Source organism: Mesoplodon mirus (assembly GCF_964341445.2).
Source record: "Mesoplodon mirus genome assembly, chromosome: 4".
Classification (NCBI taxonomy): domain Eukaryota; kingdom Metazoa; phylum Chordata; class Mammalia; order Artiodactyla; family Ziphiidae; genus Mesoplodon; species Mesoplodon mirus.
This window is the reverse complement of record NC_138979.1, coordinates 101,137,415-101,157,043: the sequence shown is the minus strand read 5'-3', so window position 1 is coordinate 101,157,043 and position 19,629 is coordinate 101,137,415. Positions and strand designations below refer to the sequence as shown.

Sequence of the window (19,629 nt, the reverse complement as noted above, 5' to 3'; positions counted from 1 at the left end):
GAAGTGTTGCTAATGTAGCAAAAAACCAGAAGAGTCAGGCTGAAAAGTCTTATAACAAGTCCCAGTCCCCAACTCAGCCAGCTGCACTGCCACTATACATCAATATCTCAGACAACTGCAAGCGCTGGAAATTTTTGCAAATGAAGTTTATTCTCTTTTGAATAAAACTCTCCTGAATTTGAAAGATCATCTCTTCTTTGCATACCAAAGATACAAAGCACAGTACAGGATATGAATAATCAACACATATGATAAGAACATTTATAGATTCTCACAACTATCTCAAGATTCCAGAAAGTAAATAAAATGTTATGACTGACTCCTGGCAAATAAATAAGTCATCAGAAAACAAAACAATAATTTGAAAGTGATTAAAAAGGAAAAATGATAAATACAAATGTAGAAGTCTCTACTCTACTTACGTTTTAAATATAAATGGGATGGAAAGTGATCAAACTTATCAGGTACAGAAGATTTTGAGGATGGACTCAAAAGATTTTCCTTGCTCTTCAAAAAGAAATCTACTGTGTCCAGCTGACGATTTTCTATTCCTGCCTGAGGTGGGAGAAAAAAATTACAATAGGAAAAAAAATTGGGACACAGATTTTTTAAACTTTACAACTTAATGTACTAACACAAAGAGACACAGGCTATTTATGTATGTATGTATGTATTTATTTATTTATTTACTTATTTACTTATTAATTTATGGCTGTGTCAGGCCTTTAGTTGCAGCACGCGGGATCTTCGTTGAGGCATGCAGGATCTTTCATCTAGTTGGGTCATGCGGGTTTTCTCTCTCTAGTTGTGATGCGCAGGCTCCAGGGCACATGGGCTCTGTAGCTGTGGTGTGCAGGTTCCAGAGCACGTGGGCTCTCTAGTTTGTGGCACGCAGGCTCTCTAGTTGAGGCGCGTGAGCTCAGTAGTTGTGGCGTGCGGGCTTAGTTGCCCCGCAGCATGTGGGATCTTAGTTCCCTGACCAGGGATCGAATCCGCGTCCTCTGCATTGGAAGCCAGGTTCTTTACCACTGGACCACCAGGGAAGTCCCCACAAGGCTATCTTTATCTTGCAAGAGTACCTGAGTTCTAGTGAGGATTCTGACAATGACCATGTGACTTGGGGCAAGTCTCTGTAACCTTTCTGAACATCAGTTCTGCTTTAGTTCTACAATTCTGTAATTCTAACACCATTCAAAGCTAGGTACTCAGGGATCACCCTCACAGTTATCGTCTATTTGAATTAAAATGTTAAAGCAGTATGATAAAAAGTTAAACTGAAAAAGCAGGCTAAGTACAGACTCCCATTTCTAAAGTAGGCATCTGAGGAAAGTTTTCTATAAAGAACACGTAAAAATCACAGATTTAAAAATATATATACAGTTGACCCTTGAACAACTCAGGAGTTAGGGACGCTGACCCTCCCATCCAGTGGAAAACCCATGTATAACTCTACAGTCATCACTCTGAATAGAGGTTCCACATCCATGTATTCAACCAGCCTTGGATTGTGCAGTACTGTAGCACTCACTATTGAAAAAAGTCATCATACAAGCGGACCTGCGCAGCTCAAACCCATGTTGTTCAAGGGTCAATTACATGTGTGTGTTTATAAAGTATACTTTTAAAGGCTCAGTTGAACTGGAAAGAAAGAGAAAAATCCTCAGAGAGTACAAACAAATCTCTGATGACCTAAATAAAGCAGGGGCTGAAAAACAGGGCCCACCAACCAAATTCAATTCCTGTCTGTCTTTGTAAATGAAGTTTTATGGGAACACGGCCACATCCGTTCATTTACCTATTGTCAATGGCTATAATGGCATATCTGAGTATTTGTAACAGAAATCTTCCTGGAAAGCCTAAAATATTTATTCTCTGGTCCTTGACAAAATAAGTTTCCCATGCCTAGCCTAAAGCACTGTGCCTAAGAATCACCTGGAGAGCTTGTTAAAATGTGGATTGCTGAGCCCATTCCCCAGAGATTCTGATTCCCTGAGTCTGGGGTGGGGCCTGAAAATTTACATTTCTAATAAATCTGCAGGAGATGGTGATGCTGCTGGTCTGGGGACCACACTGAGAATCAATGGGCTGAAGTTCTGGGTGCTAGGCCAGGCAGGCTAGGTGAGAGGTATTGGTGAAAGTTATGTGTGAAGGAAGAAAAGAGAGGATAAACCTAGGGTCTATGCACAGTGAAAATCTCCAAAAGAAGATGAACTAGAAAAATTACTCCACCAGAGGGAGACCATAAACAAGCCATGCCTTTGCACTAGGTAGTGAAAGGAAAAACTATATTATGTATGGTTAAATAAGAATATTATTGCTCTCAGGAGATATATGTTAAAGTACTTAGAATGAAAAGTTACAAAGTTTGCAACTTTCAAATAGTTCAGCAAAAATAAGAAGTACACATACAGTTAAAACAAATGGCAAAATGTTAACAGTCGGTAAATGGATGCTCATTTTACGATTTTTATAATTTTTCTATAAATTTGAAAAATTTCAAAATAACACATTAAAAAATGATGAACAAATAGTAATTCTAGAAATTAAAAAAATAAAAATTGAAACTACTCAGTGGATGTATTTAATACCAGATTAGATATAGCTGAAAAGAGAAGTAACGAGCTGAAAGAGTGATATAAAGGAACTATCCAAAGACATGAGTTAAGAGAGGCTAAGAGAAACTGAGGAAAGTATGAAAATTCTAACTACTTCTGACTGAAGTACCATTGTGACAACTGAAAAATGCACATTCAATTTTCACACACATGCAACATTTATGAAACTGAGTACTTACTAGGCTATACCTGAGTCTCAACAAATTCACTCGTCTGTATGTGGGGGGAGACTAAGGCCAAAACAATGCTGTAATCCCACATCATCCTAATTAAACTCACTACATGGACACACTATGTATAAAGACAGAGGCTTTACAGTCACACTGCCTGGGTTTAAACCCTGGTGCTACTGCTTAGTGTCCAAGTATATCTGTATTAGAATTCACAACCTCTCTGTGTTCCCTCACCTATAAAATGGAAATAATAAACAGTATTTATCTATAGATAAGAAAATTAATGAGCTAGCATCTGACTATTAACATTAGTATTTAGGAAAAATAACTATAGGAAATAACCTAAGAGTAAACACTATTCCTTCTGAATAATAGATTTATAAGAGACTAATTTTCTTTTTTCTCCCATTCTCAAATTTTCTACAATAAATATTTTGTAGTATATAAAGGTAAGTTTTTCAACAAATGGTGCTGGACTACTGAATATCCACATGCAAAAGAATGAGGTTGGGTGCCTTCCACTGACCATACATAAAAATTAATCAAAATGCATCAAAGACCTAAACGTAAGAGCTAAACCTATAAAACTCTTATAAGAGTAAATCTTCATGACCTCAGAATAGGCACTCGTTTCTTAGATATGACACCAAAAGCCCAGGTGACCAAAAAAACAAAAAACAAAAAACCCCAAATTAAAAACTTTTGTGTTTCAAAGGACACCATCAAGAAGGTGAAAAGACAACCCACAGAACAGGAGAAAATATTTACAAATCATATATCTTGTAAAGGTCTAGAATACAGAAAGAACTCTCAGAATTCAAAAATAAAAACAAATAACTCAATTACAAAATGAACAAAGGATTTAAGCAGACATTTCTCCAAAGAGATACACACATGGCCAATAAGCATTTGAAAACATGTTCAACACACAGTCATTAGGAAATGCAAGTCAAAACCACAATAAGATACCACTTCACTTTGACTTCACAGCTAGTAGGATGGCTATGATAATAAAAAATTGGACAATAGGAACTTCCCTGGTGGCTCAGTGGTTGAGAGTCCGCCTGCCAATGCAGGGGACACAGGTTCGAGCCCTGGTCCGGGAGGATCCCACATGCCGCAGAGCAACTAAGCCCGTGCGCCACACTACTGAGCCTACGTTCTAGAGCCCGTGAGCCACAACTACTGAAGCCTGCATGCCTAGAGCCCATGCTCCGTAACAAGAGAAGCCACCACAACGAAAAGCCCGCGTGCCACAACGAAGACCCAACATAGCCATAAATAAAATAAATAAATTTATTTTTTTAAAAATTGGACAATAACAAGTTTTGGTGAGAATGGAGAGCTACAGGAACTCCCATACATTGCTGGTGGGAATGTAAAATAGTGTAACCACTGTGAAACTGTGAAAACAGTTTGGTGGTTCTTCAGAAAGTTAAATGACTTCATAATTCCACTGCCAGATGTATACCCAAGAGAAATAAACACACATGACGACACAAAAACTAATACACCACCTTTCACAGCAGGATAATTCCTAACAGCCAAAAAGGAAAAACCACCTAAATGTCCATCGACTGATGAATGGATAAAAAATATCTGCTTTATCCACATAATGGAATGTTATTCAGCCATAAAAACAAATGAAGTATTGACACATGCTACATGGATGAGCCTTGAAAACATGCCAAATGAAAGAAGCCAGTCATGAAAGGCCACATTTTTTATAATTCCATTTATATGAAATTGTCAGAATAGGCAAATCCAGAGACAGAAACGAGATTTAAGTGTTTGGAAATTAGGGTTTGTGAGGAATTGGGAGTGACTGCTAATGGGTATGCTGTTTCTCTTTGGGGTGATGAAAATGCTATGGAATTAGACAGGATGGCTGTATAACTCTGAATATACTAAAAACCACTGAATTGTACATTAGAGAGGTGAATTTTATGGTATGTACATTATATCTCAATAAAGCTGCCACTAAAAAAACAGTCCGGTACATAACATTATTAACTTCCAGTTTTTAACCTTGCTGGGCTGTGTGGTACAGTAGAAAGTGCCCTGATTTTGATCCTAGACCCTGCCTTATTAGTATGGCTATGGGCCACTCACTCAACCCTTCTGAGCCTTACATTTTTCATCTGTAAAATGAAATGAATAAAAACTACCCAACTCGTCCCATGTGGTTATTTTAGCACAATTTAGAGAATGCATAAAAAAGAGTGTTTGTGAACTATAAAATGCTACATAAATTCAGGTATGTCACTACCACAGCTGGATTAGAGGATTAGGGGCTATAGAGTAGGAATAAGAGATCACTCCTGCTCGAGCTTTCCATAGCTTGTTTCCACTTCATTTATTCTCATCAGCTTATTGTTGCCTCCAACTCTTGTAACTTTTTTTCCTTAAATAGTGTTTATTATAATCTTTTATCTTTTAAAGCCAAGAAGGGTAAACTGCTAAGCAAAATAAGGGTAACAAAACAGCCAAAACTAAGCAAATGGATGGGTAGAGGCTACAGATCCTTTGCTGCTAGGTTAAATGAATCTCCGAAATTGTTAGTCAAATAAGGGTAGGTAACAGAAAATAACCAAGCAAAGTTCTACAGACATTTAATTCTGTTACCTCTAGCGCATGTATGGGGATGGAGCACCTCCCCCAACCATTGAGATGGCAAAGAGAGTCCACAGTACTGGCACTTCCATGGATCATTAGCCTATTTAAAAATTCCTCTTGAGTCAAACCAAACAAAATCAGAGAGAGCCCATCTTCTATAAGAAAAAAAAGTTAGCTTTAATAAATTATTAGGAGTTAGGTTTTAGGATTATGACAGGAATTTCTAATTACTCAATACTTCAGCACTGTAATTACAAATAGATTTATTGGGTACTAGTAACTAATGACCTTAGGTAATAAATTCATCATAACTTTTCAAAGAATGTTATTTTTTACAACAGTAACTGCAAGGCAAATGCTCATAAGAACAATGCATCCTATGAAATAACATTGAACCTCTCTTTTCTACATTGTACTGTATTGCACAATCAATACCTGGAACCTTTAACTATTTACCGAGATGTCACATTTCTGGTTTACTCAAATAAAACAATTAATAGCATGCTCTTGACACAAAGAAATACATGATTACCAAAATTGAGATACTGAAGAAGAAAAACATGGTTAGTTCAATGAGAACACTCAGTAGCTTTATAGGAGGTTATGGCATAAATGCTGAATCAATGTATATCTGACACACCAAACCCAAATGCCTATGGGACCAAACAGGTGGGGAGAAGAAGTGCAAGAAAACCTAACCTGAAAGAAACTAACCCATCTAAGAGCACTGAAATTTGGCTCCAATCCATAAATTACTATGAGGGATGAGGGGCAGTGTGGCAGATCTTTTAATTTTTCAGTAACAACTGAAATTCCAGATTTTGTGTGAAACCCTCTAATTTTACATGTTTATAATAAATAAAATCTTTTTTAAAAAGCCTAGGTAGGGCTTCCCTGGTGGCACAGTGGTTGAGAGTCCGCCAGCAGATGCAGGGGACACGAGTTCGTGCCCAGGTCCGGGAAGATCCCACATGCCGCAGAGCAGCTGGGCCCGTGAGCCATGGTCTCTGATCCTGCATGTCCGGAGCCTGTGCTCCGCAATGGGAGAGGCCACAACAGTGAGAGGCCCGTGTACCACAAAAAAAAAAAAAAAAAAAAAAAAAAAAGCCTAGGTAGTGTAGGCCAAACAAAATGAATCTGAGTTCATGCATGGCCCACGAGCTAACAGCTTGCATCCTTTGCCTGTACAGACTGAAGTGCCATGAATGACTCGCTGGGTTAAAACCAACCTTTCTTACTCTTAAACTCTTCCTGACTCAGTCCTAGCATTTAGCTGAGCAGAAATAACCTTAATTAAAAATCAAACACATGAGACAACATTACTGAGAGTAAAACCAAATTTTCTCCATCAAAGCCTAGGCTTAGAGGAGTAGGCACCACCACCACCCGGGCAGCAGAAGTAAAATAGATAAGAGAGCACCTCTCAGCATGGATTTCAACCTGATACAAGACATTCTCACCTGTCAAAACAAGGCACAGTTGCTGGTGTCCACCACTGTCTACAGGAATACACTTCTTGCCCAGCGAAAAACACTGCATGCTCTGGGTCTCCAAATCCCACAGGACAATGGTACAGCCCCTCCTTTCAACTGCCCAAGTAAACAGCACAGTGAAGCCTGTCACAGACATACATGTGAGCTCAAGGGGTTCCTCCTGTTCACTGATGTGTATTCTTTTCCATGATCTTCCTGAATCACTGGTCTTGGCAGGACCTTTCTGTGGAAAATTATACTGGCTGCACATTACATCCTGTGGAGTGAAGGCCCAGTTTGGCACACTGGTACTGTGGTTACCAGATTCAGGGGGCTCCAAATGCAAAATATCCTGGAACCACGGAGCACAACAGGTACCTTCCAGTTTGGAGTTCTTTATTGTTTCATTCAGTGATGACAGCTGGGCTTTCCAAGACCTGGAAGATAGGGCAGAACTTACATCTGTGACAGTGAAAGGCACAAAGTAAAGCAGTAAACCAAGCAAAGATGCACTTAGGAAAATAAAAGTGTCTACCTCTGTAGACTTTTAGTGAAAAGGTACAGTGTCAGCATGACAAAAAATGGAAATAATAAAGTAAATCCAAAAAGGAGGTTTCTGTACCGATCAACTTGGAAGGAAAACTTGGTCAGTTTCATGTTGTAGTCAGAATTAACAGGATCATCTTCATCTATCCCCTTAGGGCCTTCAATAGGAATGTCTTCTAGTCTTCTTTCACATAGTAGGTGTCCTGGGTATTGCCTATGTTTTAAAAACAACAGTCATAGTAAAAAAATGATGATCAAACAAAATCTGTGTTATTATTGCTCCTGTTAAAAATGGGAGGGCGGTGGGGGTGGGGGGAACTTCCCTGGTGGTCCAGTAGTTAAGAATCCACCTTCCAATGCAGGGGATGCGGGTTTGATCCCTGGTCAGGGAACTAAGATCCCACATATTGCGGGGCGACTAAGCCCGCACGCCACAACTAGAGAGGCTGCGTGCTGCAACTACAGAGCCCATGCGCTCTGGAGCCTGCGCACCACAACTACAGAGCCTACGTGTGCTGGAGCCTGTGCGCCACAACTAGAGAGAAGCCTGCACGCTGCAACTAAGACCCAAACGCAGCCAAAAATAAAATAAATATATATATATTTTTTAAAATGGAAGGGGGTATGGGATGGAGGTGTTACAGAGTAGAAACAGTATAGAAAATGTTTCCCTGACCCAGACTCCTCACCTCCATTGCTTAAGGCAGATTGATAAAGTCAACCTTAAAAATTTGACGCACCTGTAACTATGTGTGAAGATAGATGTCAACTAGATTGATTGTGGTGACCATTTCACAATATACACACATATATGTTGTGTATATGAAACTAATATGTTTATGTCAATTTAAAAAAAAATTGACCCTTGGGCTTCCCTGGTGGCACAGTGGTTGAGAGTCCGCCTGCCGATGCAGGGGACACGGGTTTGTGCCCTGGTCTGGGAAGATCCCACATGCCGCGGAGCGGCTGGGCCCGTGAGCCATGGCCGCTGAGCCTGTGCATCTGGAGCCTGTGCTCCGCAAGGGGAGAGGCCACAACAGTGAGAGGCCCGCATACGACCAAAAAAAAAAAAGAATGGACTCATAAAAAATCATTGTAAAATTTCCAGGCAACATGAGAGACCACAGAAGGCAGTGAATGTGAACTTATAGTGGTATCAATTTTCCTCTGTGGTTTTCTCACAAGTGCTCAGTTGCTTGAGTGCAGGGAATGAGAAGAGAATTAAAAAAAAAGATTTGTCAGATCAAGTGCTACCACAGGGCAGGAGCAAGAGTTAAGGGCTCATTCAAGAAAGTGACTGAAATGACAGGTCACAGAATCTATGCTGTAAAGGGAGGGCAGTGAAGACAGAGGGGGCCCCTGTCTTCACTTGGGAAGTCAGCATATTAGAAATTCCAGTGAGGTCAGACGAGAGAAGTGGGGGTACTTGAGTAAGCAAGCTGTACAGTTTGGCAAGTTGTGCTCAGAGTGGGATGTGTAGAAGAGTGATTTGGGGGAGGAGCTGTTTCATATAATGACAAAGCCCAGGGTATGACTATGGGAATGGACAGCTAAGGTAAACTGGAAGAAAAAGTCATTGACAGCGAATTGAATGAACAAACCATGAGGAGCTTACGTGGAGCTTACAAACTCTGTAGGAAACACAAAAAATTAGAGAAATAATACAAGACTATACACAATTAAGTGCTAAACTGTAGTTCAAAGCAAAAGTGCTACAGAAGTTCAAAGGAGAGAAAAATTATAAAATGAGTAGAAATTTACAAGTGGAAGGGATTTTAGTAAGGAATGACTTCATTAAAGAGGTGGATCTCAAAGCACGAACAGGACTTGATAAAATGAAAAGGGGGGGCTTCCCTGGTGGCGCAGTGGTTGAGAGTCCGCCTGCCGATGCAGGGACTACGGGTTCGTGTCCCGGTCTGGGAAGATCCCACGTGCCGCGGAGCGGCTGGGCCCGTGAGCCATGGCCGCTGAGCCTGCGTGTCCGGAGCCTGTGCTCTGCAACGGGAGAGGCCATGGCAGTTGAGAGGCCCGTGTACCACAAAAAAAAAAATGAAAAGGGGTGGCTGACTTTTTGTACGGCAGGAAAGAACAACTAGGGTCAGGAGGCAGGAATGGTAAAAAACAGTTAGATCTCAGAGTACACTTAGAAAATAAACATGCAGTCAACTTCCTCAAGAAATTATACTAATTAAAGAGCACTCATGTAAATAATTAACAAATAGAGATCACTCATTTAGTTGGACAGGACAGATCCCTAAATTGACTATAGGGAACAGAACAGCAGCTCTTCACTGGCTGATGTTACAGTGGCTGAGTTCAATGAAATCTGTTCAAAGGGATGTGCCTGGTGCCCACTTCAGTGTTCTTCTCTTGGGGTGTTGCCAAAACATCCAGAGGAACAGAACCCTACACTCAAGGATCAGAGTAGCTGAGTGGGCGTTCCTTCCCCCCTCACCTGTCAAATTATTTTCCAAGGAAGTTGATTAGAAGGTAACTCTACACATACAGGATATATTTTAGTCAGTGAAAATGGCCTACTGATACACAAGCACACAGTCTGAAAATGTGATAATCATCCCTGCTCAAAGATTAAAAAAAAAAAAGTATTAAAAGGCCATTGAAAACAAATGAAAAAATCACAGTAGTAAGAAGTTCTGGCTGATATGTGAAGATGAAATTAACCCTTTTTTGTAATCCAGACAATGAGCAATAAACCCATCAAAGTGCATTCCCAATTACTCAACGATATGTTTATTTCATTCATATTAAGTTAGGATCAAAAATCCTAATGGTTTGAAATGTCCCTTAATACTGAAAGTCATAAATGTGGATTACCCTACTTGCAAGTTTCAATAAACAGGGTGCGGTGTGTGTGTGTGTGTGTGTATGCACATTCACATACACACATATATTCCTTTCAAACATTATAAAATCAGAAGCAATTAGAATTTCTCAATCAAAAAGCTACGCAAAGAAATACTCAATTTTCACTAATATATTTAGGAAGTGTGTGGGCCCTCAAAAGGAAACACCTGAGGAAATCCTAAAATGGAGAAAGCACAGTTAATACATCTTGTCAAAGTCCTTAAGTGAAAAGTGATCCCCTAGGCAGCCAGGACCCTAACCCACATAAGATACAATTCTAACACAGGGTAAATCCCATTTTTCTTCTACTCTAGTATTGAGAAGAAGTGAGTAGATAATGTATAATAGCTAAGGGCTTTTAAAATTGTGCTTGGTTACTTTTCATGTATGATGATATAAGCCATATATAATAATAAACATAAATCAAAATCAAACTTGGGGGCCTCCCTGGTGGCGCAGTGGTTGAGAGTCCGCCTGCCGGTGCAGGGGATACGGGTTCGTGCCCCGGTCTGGGAGGATCCCATATGCCGCGGAGCGGCTGGGCCCGTGAGCCATGGCCGCTGAGCCTGCGCGTCCGGAGCCTGTGCTCCGCAACGGGAGAGGCCACAACAGTGAGAGGCCCGCGTACGGAAAAAAAAAAAAAAAAAAAATCAAACTTGGATATGTATCCAGAAATAAAAAGGTAGCCAGTGGTCACTTGTACATATTTTTATATAGTAACAAGCTCATTAGGTAGTAGCTAGAACGTGATCAAGCAAATGGAGGAAAAAAACTGGTTAAAAGAAAAAAAAGAAGCTAACAAGTACATTTTTAACCTCTTATGGCTCTAATTATTTACCTGAAATCAGAGAAGGAAGTAATCTACATACCTGAAATACAAATTTAAGTTAAGAGCAATTGCAGTGTTGGAGGAGCTGACAATCACTACAACATCTAGGTCTTGAGACACTTTCAATGAAGTAAAGGAAGAACTCTTGGCTGGCTCTTGTTGCTGCTCATTATACGTATCTTCTTGAGGGAGTGCCAAATCCACATGAGCTACGTGTCTACCATCCACAGTGTCAAAAATGTCTTTGAGTTAGAGTTAAAGAAAATGTCAGTCTTAAGTAAGCCTAACCATTTAAAACACAGGACGAAATAGAGTTATAGACTTCACTGCTCCAACCTTGTAGGAATAATAATAGAAGGAAGATGGACACTAAAAATCCCATCATATTAACCAGGTAACTATGAAGTTGGGGACCCAATAAACAACCTGATAGAGAGTTCACTCAACAATACTTGCTGAATCTCCACTCTGTGCCAGGCCCTGAGACAACAATAATATTTTCCACTAGTGTTCTACAACAGTGCTGTCCAAAAGAAAGAACGCGAGGCACATTTGTCACTGTAAATTTCCTAGCAGCCTTATTAAAAAAGTAAAAAGAAACCAGTGAACCTAATTTTAAGAATATATTTCATTTAACCTAGTATATCCAAAATATTATCTCTATATGTAATCAATGTAAAAAAATTGAGATAGTTTACATCTTTTTCACATAAGTGTTCAAACCTAGTTATTTTATACTTATAGCACATCTCAATTTGGACAATTAAATTTTCATTGGAAATATCTGGTCTGTATTTAGACTTCAAAAATTTATATTTAAGAACTTGGAACAGCCTGAGTTGTTCCAAACATACTCAAAAGTTCTCCAATAACTGAACCAAGTATCAGACTTTAAGTCTAAAGTAATTAAATACAATTAAGAATTCAGTTCCTCAGTCACACTAGCCAAAAAATTTCAAGTGTTCAACAGCCACATATGCCTACTGCCTACCACGTTGGACAGCTCAGTTCTGTAACCTGGCAGCAAAAATGAAGTTAATCCAATATTCTATAACATTTTTTACAAAATAAATTTTAACACAGGCTATGATACATGTAAAATAGAAAAATTACTCCTTTAATGCAAAAATGAAAGTTCCAAAAACACATAACGGGTCGTTCTTCAAATAATCTTCAAAATAATTTTGCTGGTGACCTATGAATCTGCTAAAGACAAAAAATCTGTGATAGTTTTCCAAAAACAAATTTCAAACAGTTATGTAAACCATTTGATTCCCTAATATGATGGAATCATCATCAGAGACGATAAGAGATAGGTAATATTCATATATGAAAATGTGTGTATCATATCATAAGCAGTCATCTAAATCTCTCCTGGAACAAGCACAAAGTAGATATTTAATAAGTATATTTTAAATAAATGGGTAATGCAGAACATATACAATTTTAAAACAACATAAATAAGTTGGACAGGATGATTATGATTTATAAACTGAAAAATATTTGAATGGAATATAAAGTAATGTAGTTGAGTATTTTAAGTTCATGAAGATCTTTTTCCCTGAAAGTTTTACTGAAAAATTAATCTTTTTACCTACAGCCCAGTCCCTAAAACTAAAAGCCTATAAAAAGGCTCATTTTTCAAGGTATTCTCCTCCCCCACACATCAACATCTTTACCAACAAGGATACAGATCCAGCCTAAATGACTCAAAACAAAAAGAATTCCTCTGCAGAGCTGTGTGTCAATAATCCTGTCCACTGCCTGTGCAGGCAAGGATAATGTGAAACAGTTGAGTACCCTAATCTCAGCATCTCTTTCAGGAAATATAATGTGCAGGATGATATATTCATTGATGAACAATAATGCTGTGTTACTGTGAAATGACAGAATTCTCAAAGATAATAAGGAAATACCTATAAAACAAAAGGATATTACGTCAAACTCACTGGTCACAATTTTACAACTGGTAAATTTGATTCTGTTAACACAAACATGTAAAACAAAAAAGAATCAGCATTTAACTTAGTCCAACTCCAGACAATTATTGGTCAAACTCACCTAAGCAAGTGGAAGGTAAGTAAGGAACTGAATAAAGATGGCCTACAACGTCTCTGTGCCTTCTGTTTACAGCCAGAGTGTGACAACACACCAGAAGATGATCAAAAAAACCTACTTACCCATGAGACCAAATAAGAACAATCACAGACTCTTTTTTTAAAAGGAAAAGAAGGAACCTTATAATCAGGGTAGCGAGAATGCAACTGCCTTAAAAATAGAAGCTTGAGGGCTTTGATTTCTGCTCCCTGCAGCCCTCAGGATGGGACATAGCAAACAGGTCTGTAACCAGTGTAGATCAGCACATTATCCAATAGAAATATAATGTCAGTCACAAAAGTGAGCCACACATGTAATTTTAAATTTTCTAGTAGCTGCACTGAAAAAAGAAAACAGGTGAAACTAATTTTATTATATATTATTTACCTCATATTTAAAATATCATTATCAACATGTAATACAAAAACTATTAGTGAGATATTTTACTTTTTTAGTACCAAGTCTTCAAATCTGGAATGTATCAATATTTGACATTTAAAGGACATATTAATTGATATTAAGCACATTAAGGGCTTATAGCCTCACGTGGCTAGCACCTACTATACTGGACAGGGCAAATATCTCTCCCTGACTTCACCTCTATAAGAACTTTTCCTGAAATACATAAAATTACATAGTAATACACAAATTCAAACATGCTAAAAGACCACCTGCAAATACTTACTGATAATTTGATCTTCAACGAGCTTTTGCAATGTCTCCTCAGTATAGCTATATGAAATGGTTGCATCACATCTTCCATCTTTCAAATTAAATTCACAGATGAGCAGTTCATTATTTTCACTAAGAGCAAGCAGTCTGGGCTTGTCTGTTGGTGTCCCACTGTTATGAGAGTCCTCCCATACAAACCTAAGGAAAAAGTTTAGACTATTTATTATATTCTATATCCATAATAATACCCACAATGGTGAAGGTACGACAGAAGAAGTAGAGAACAACTCTTTGGTTCACCTAATAGCATTACATCTATATACAACCCAAGGGAATGTAAACTGCTCTAGAACTTCCAGCCCCTTCCCCCATCTCCTTCCCCTTTCTCACTTCTTTCCCCTCAGCCCCCTTCAGGGCAACACAAGAATATAGGAGTCATTTGTGAAAAGGGGGCAAAGAGCAAGAAATGGTGGCTGCTTTTTTCCTTCATCCTAAATCTGGACTGATGGTATGTTTAAAGGAACTGTCATGATCAAGGATATGTTTCAACAACCAAATATGTCTATTATTTATACTAGACATATTATAACAGACATATCACAATTAACAAAATATGTTTTGGCTAACATAAATGCTTTCAATAACTTAAAAGAAAGTGATTATTTGCATTTATAGACTTTGAAGACTCTAAACTGGCATATTATACAATAGCTCTGTCCAACGAAACTTTCCATGAGATGCAAGTGTTCTACACATCTGCAAAGTCCAATACAGTAGCCAACAACCTCATGTGGCTACTGAGCACTTGAAATGTGGATAGTGCAACTGAGGAACTAAATTTTCAATTTTAAGTGCAGTTATAGAACATTTAAAGCAGTGTAAAGTCAACATACCAACATGATTAACAAGGATGGAAAGAGGCTAATGATGCTACAGCTTCAAATTAAATAATAAAATTAAGTTACATTAAAAGAGAAAAATAAGAGCCCCAATTCTGAAAACAATGCAATGGAATGAGACGAGGTTACCATGCTGATAAAGTTTCATCTTTTAAAAAAAGCTTTTTTCTACAGAAGTAGTAAGTTTTATATCTAAAAACAGTGGACTTGGTGCTACTATGTTATTATTAGAAAAAAACACTGACATTTTATATTTCTGTCTTTATACCTAGAATAATGTTTCATAAACAGCCAACTCCTGACTGTTCACACTGAAATCTGATGTCAAATATGGAAAAGGTTAAACAAATTAAGATATATTTAAAAGGCTGAATACTGTGAAATCAGTAACATCATTAGCACATGGGACTATACTGCCACGTGGAAAGAGAATTTTCAGTGAACATAATACAAAATGTACAGTGATTTCAACAATATACAAAGGACCATACATACTTTGAGAAAAGGAGGAAGCAAATTCTGTACACTATAAACTTGTCCTTATTTTTACCCTACGAATTATTTTAACTGAATTAATTCAATTCAACGAAAAAAAACTAAAAAGTAGTCCTTCTTGATCCTCCCCCACTAATTTCATGCAATAGCTTACAAAAGCCCCCATTATTTTATGTCTGTTTTGCCTATCTTGTGAGGTTCTCTCTCTGCATCATTCCTTTCCTTATATGGCTATGTTCATAGGTACTTAATACTGTTGAATCAACTAACTTTTGGTAAGGAGGGCTTCCTTTTCCTAGCAACTAGAGATCAGGAATAAAGACGACAAACATAAAACAGGTTAAAACATTCAGTGATTGAAGAAACGAATGTCTACTGTGAGGCACTTTTATAGGACCTGGATATTCCAGAACTCCTCTGTGGCTACTCAAAATCGTTAACATTTCTAAAATGTTTTGTTATTAAAGAGTCCAAAGCGTCGGAAGGCACTCTCAAACTTAATGATGTAAACTGTAAGAGTTACATATGTGTAAAGTAATACATGATTGAAATTGTTTCTTTTCTGTCTTCCCAACCATACAACCTCACATGTAAGAACTGTCTTATTACACCTTTTAGGCACTGCTCCTAGGTAACGAACAGAAAGCGCATAATAAGTATTTGTTGAGTGAGTAGAAAACGCAGGCTCTGTCCTTGAAGGGGGGTGGAGGGGAGGGGAGGCCCAAATGTGAAGGAAACAGCTATTTGTATCAGAGATAAGTAAAAGGTAACAGGATGATTCAAATGAGAGATGATGCCCCCAGCTGGTCTTTAATAGATTTAATTAAAGAAAATGGGCGTGGGGCACGGCACAGTGACGATTAATCAACCTGTGTTAAATGAATTTAAAAAGCGTCCAAGCTGGGATTCATTACAGGTTGTCCACGTCCGGAGAGGATCTGGATACTGTCTCCACCAACCCGGAACGGGAAAGAATGGGTGCAGGGACGCGACAAACCGAGGAAAATGTTCCGAGAAGGAACCGGGCCTGCCTCTGAGGCGTTGCCCTCCACCGTCATCCCTCTCCCGCTACCTCCAAGGTAGGAAGGGAGCAGAGGCGCCAGCCAAGCTAAGGCTGCGGACCTCCTCCACAAGGCCAGGCCCAGCCACAGCACTTACTGCCGAAAAGGGCCTTCCAGGCGGCAGCCGCCCCCGCCCCGGCCGCCGGGCGCCAAGGGAAGCACATGAAGGCTGCCTGCAGCCGTCAGGCTCCCCAGAACCTCCTGCTCCCTGTGCAACTGCGCCCGGGATCCCAGCCGCCCTGTTGCCTCGGCGGGGACCGGCACCAACAACACGGGTAGAACCCGCTCCACGGCTTCAGCGCTTCCAGCCCCCTTGTCTGCAGCCATCCCGCGCGCACCGGTCCTTCCGGGCCCTGCGACGCGCTGCGTCCTGCGCGTGCGCAGTGTAGCCGACCCGCTCTCAGATGACTCCCGCGGGGAGATATGCGCTGACGTAGACTGCCCGGTTACGTTCTCCGCACCACCCACTCCAGCAAAGCCGCATCTGCCTTTGCTTCGAGCCCACTGTTTGCTGAGAGAGTTGAGGGCCTCCATTAGCGGCTTAAGGTGGCTGTAGCAGCTGTTCTCACTCTGTGGCATTACCCTTTGCTTTCTTACCCTTGCTGCCTCCTATCTATTGGAGGCCTGTGCCTGCCACTCTTCGTTTTTTATTGGGCTGTTATTTTTGCTTACAGGCCCTGAGTGGTGCAACGTCCTTGGTATTTGACCGATCCATGATGAGGGAGCTGACTTGATGCTGACATCAAATAATATCCATTGTAACAGCCAGGGGAACAGGGTGGGTGGAAGTGGTAGAGTTGCTGTTTCCTACTACTCTTTCCTCTGGGAGGTATAATCCAAGATCGGCAGCAGAGGGGGCGAGAAGAGGTGGGGAGTAAGCATTTTGGAACGGTCTCCTAAAGGACTGCAGTGCCTTTCTTAACACATTCTTTTCCACAATCACATGGGGTCACACAGCTATCAAAGGTCACCTCCTTTGTCTGTGCTTTGATTCCCATCCTCCTCCTGTTGTAGGACTTCGTAAACTTTCTTCGCCTTCATTACTCTCCACCCTTCCCCGCCCCCGCCACTTTATTGCAGTGCTTTCATTATCATGCAGGCATGCTGTAATACCACTCTTTAAAAGAAAATCGTTCCTTAACCTACACAGATTACTATCTACTGTCCAATTGCTCTGCTACCCTTTCAGAAGATTCCAAATTGACTCTTTCTGCAGTCAGTGCCTCCCACCTCCGTCACGTCTCCTCATTCCACACTCTTTTTTAAAAAATAAATTTTTGGTTGCATGGGTCTTTGTTGCCGCGCGTGGGCTTTCTTTAGTTGCGGTGAGCCGGGTCTTCTAACTGCAGTGGCTTCTCTTGCTGTGGAGCACCGGCTGTAGGCGTGCGGGCTTCAGTAGTTGTGGCACACGGGCTCAGTAGCTGTGGATTGCGGGCTCTAGAGCGCAGGCTCCGTAGTTGTGGCCCATGGGCTTAGCTGCTCTGCTGCGTGTGGGATCTTCCTGGACCAGAGCTCGAACCCAGGTCCCCTGCCTTGAGCAGGTGGATTCTTAACCACTGAGCCACCAGGGAAGCCCACACACTCCTTTCTTAAAGTACTTTCTTTCCAACTTTGGTAGTACCACTTCTGTAATTTTCAACCTATTTTTTTCAGATAACTCCTCCTCAGTCCCCTATGTTGGCTTTTCTTTCTACATCATCTCTTCCTCACTCCTAACTTGTAATACATCTGTGTGCTGATACTCCCACTTTTGTGTCTTTATCCCTGACCTTTTCCTTCACCTCCAGACTGCTCTTTACCTACTTGATGTATCTACTTGGATTTCTAGCAGAACATATTAAAGTGTCTAAAATGTTGATTATAACCCTTCCCAACGCATTTTTCCTCATGTTTTCCCCACATTAGTCTAGGGCACCCACCATTCACTCTGCCTGGGAGTCATCCTGGATTCTTCACCACCACCCTTATCCAGCCCATCAGCAATGTCTGTCAACTCTTACTTCCAAAACCTTTTCCAAACTTCTTCTCTTTCTGTCCCTAAAGCTCTTCAATTCTTGCCCCAGCTTTGGAAAAAAAACTTCTGAAAATTTTTTTCTCTGCTTTCTATCCTGTTCCCCTAACAATCAGCAGTCAGAGTGATCTTCCCAAAACAAAATCACGTCATGTCACTTCGTTGTTTAAAATTCTGACTTCCCAGCAGTTAAAAATCCAGACTTTAAAAAATAATCGTGGCTTACAGATGTGTACTCTGCTTACCTCTCTCCTACCTTATCACCCTCCCCCCCTTACCTGTATACTTCAGCCACACTGTCCTTCTTTCTTTTCCTGAAACACACCAAGTTCATTCTCACTTTGGGGGCTTTGTACTCACTAGTGCCTCTGCATGGAATACATGTCATTGATTCCAGCTTAATTGTAACCTCTACTGACAGGCCTTCCATTCCACTCCAGTCACTCATCCCCCAATTTTGTTTTCACCATGGTATTTATCACTATTTGATGTCTTCTGTCAGTCCCTGTCCAATCAGAATGTAAGCTTCAGAAGAGCAGGGGCTTTTCCTTGGTCACCACTGTTTCTCAACCACCTAAAATGGTACCTGGTTCATAAAAGGGACTCTTGTGTTTTTTGATGAGTGCATGACCTTGTTTGTCAAAGTAAACCAAACATCCCATATCTCAAAGGAGATATTTATATAAAATGCTCTTAGCTCAGCTAGGACTACTTATAAAAAATGGCAACAGTGGAACAGTTTCCAAGGTCAGTCTATTGTTAGACATAACAAGGGCTTGTCCCTTACATTAAGGACACTTGAAGCTTCACACATAGGAGGTACAATGAAAGCCATTTTCTTAACTTACAAACAAACTGCCACACTTCATTCTATTATCTTTTTAATTATACCTCATTTTGCCATGCCTTTTTAGGCACATAGTTCATGGTTTTTGAAGCATAAGAAAAGGTTTTGGGCAGGGTTCACCAATATATCAAGGCATACAACTGTCTTCAGACTCTCTGGATCGCTTTAGGCAAAACCCATACACAACTAATGTCTGATCATTAAACTCTTCCCACATATACGTATTCCGGAACAACCTGATCAGTAGATCAAGGCAAACCTACAAAGAGAAGAGGTGTTAACTCCAAACAACTTCCCTTTAAAATATTGTGTGAGGGCCTCCCTGGTGGCGCAGTGGTTGAGAGTCCGCCTGCCGATGCAGGGGATACGGGTTCGTGCCCCGGTCTGGGAGGATCCCATATGCCGCGGAGCGGCTGGGCCCGTGAGCCATG

The 19,629-nt window shown here is 40.2% G+C and overlaps 1 protein-coding gene across 1 annotated transcript in view; it reads right to left on the bottom strand.

Annotated features, from left to right (window-relative positions):
• The window catches only part of SPG11 (SPG11 vesicle trafficking associated, spatacsin), a 79,255-nt gene extending 62,545 nt beyond the window's left edge, over nucleotides 1–16,710 (bottom strand). The window contains exons 1-8 of the mRNA XM_082617140.1: nucleotides 16,438–16,710; nucleotides 13,899–14,083; nucleotides 12,808–13,032; nucleotides 11,157–11,358; nucleotides 7,499–7,636; nucleotides 6,865–7,313; nucleotides 5,414–5,559; nucleotides 423–555 (exon numbers count right to left, since the gene is read on the bottom strand). Of these exons, the coding sequence (XP_082473266.1) occupies nucleotides 423–555; nucleotides 5,414–5,559; nucleotides 6,865–7,313; nucleotides 7,499–7,636; nucleotides 11,157–11,358; nucleotides 12,808–13,032; nucleotides 13,899–14,083; nucleotides 16,438–16,667 (1,708 nt within the window). The 5' untranslated portion in view covers nucleotides 16,668–16,710. The remainder of the gene's footprint in view (nucleotides 1–422; nucleotides 556–5,413; nucleotides 5,560–6,864; nucleotides 7,314–7,498; nucleotides 7,637–11,156; nucleotides 11,359–12,807; nucleotides 13,033–13,898; nucleotides 14,084–16,437) is intronic.
• Between the last annotated feature and the right edge of the window lie 2,919 nt (nucleotides 16,711–19,629).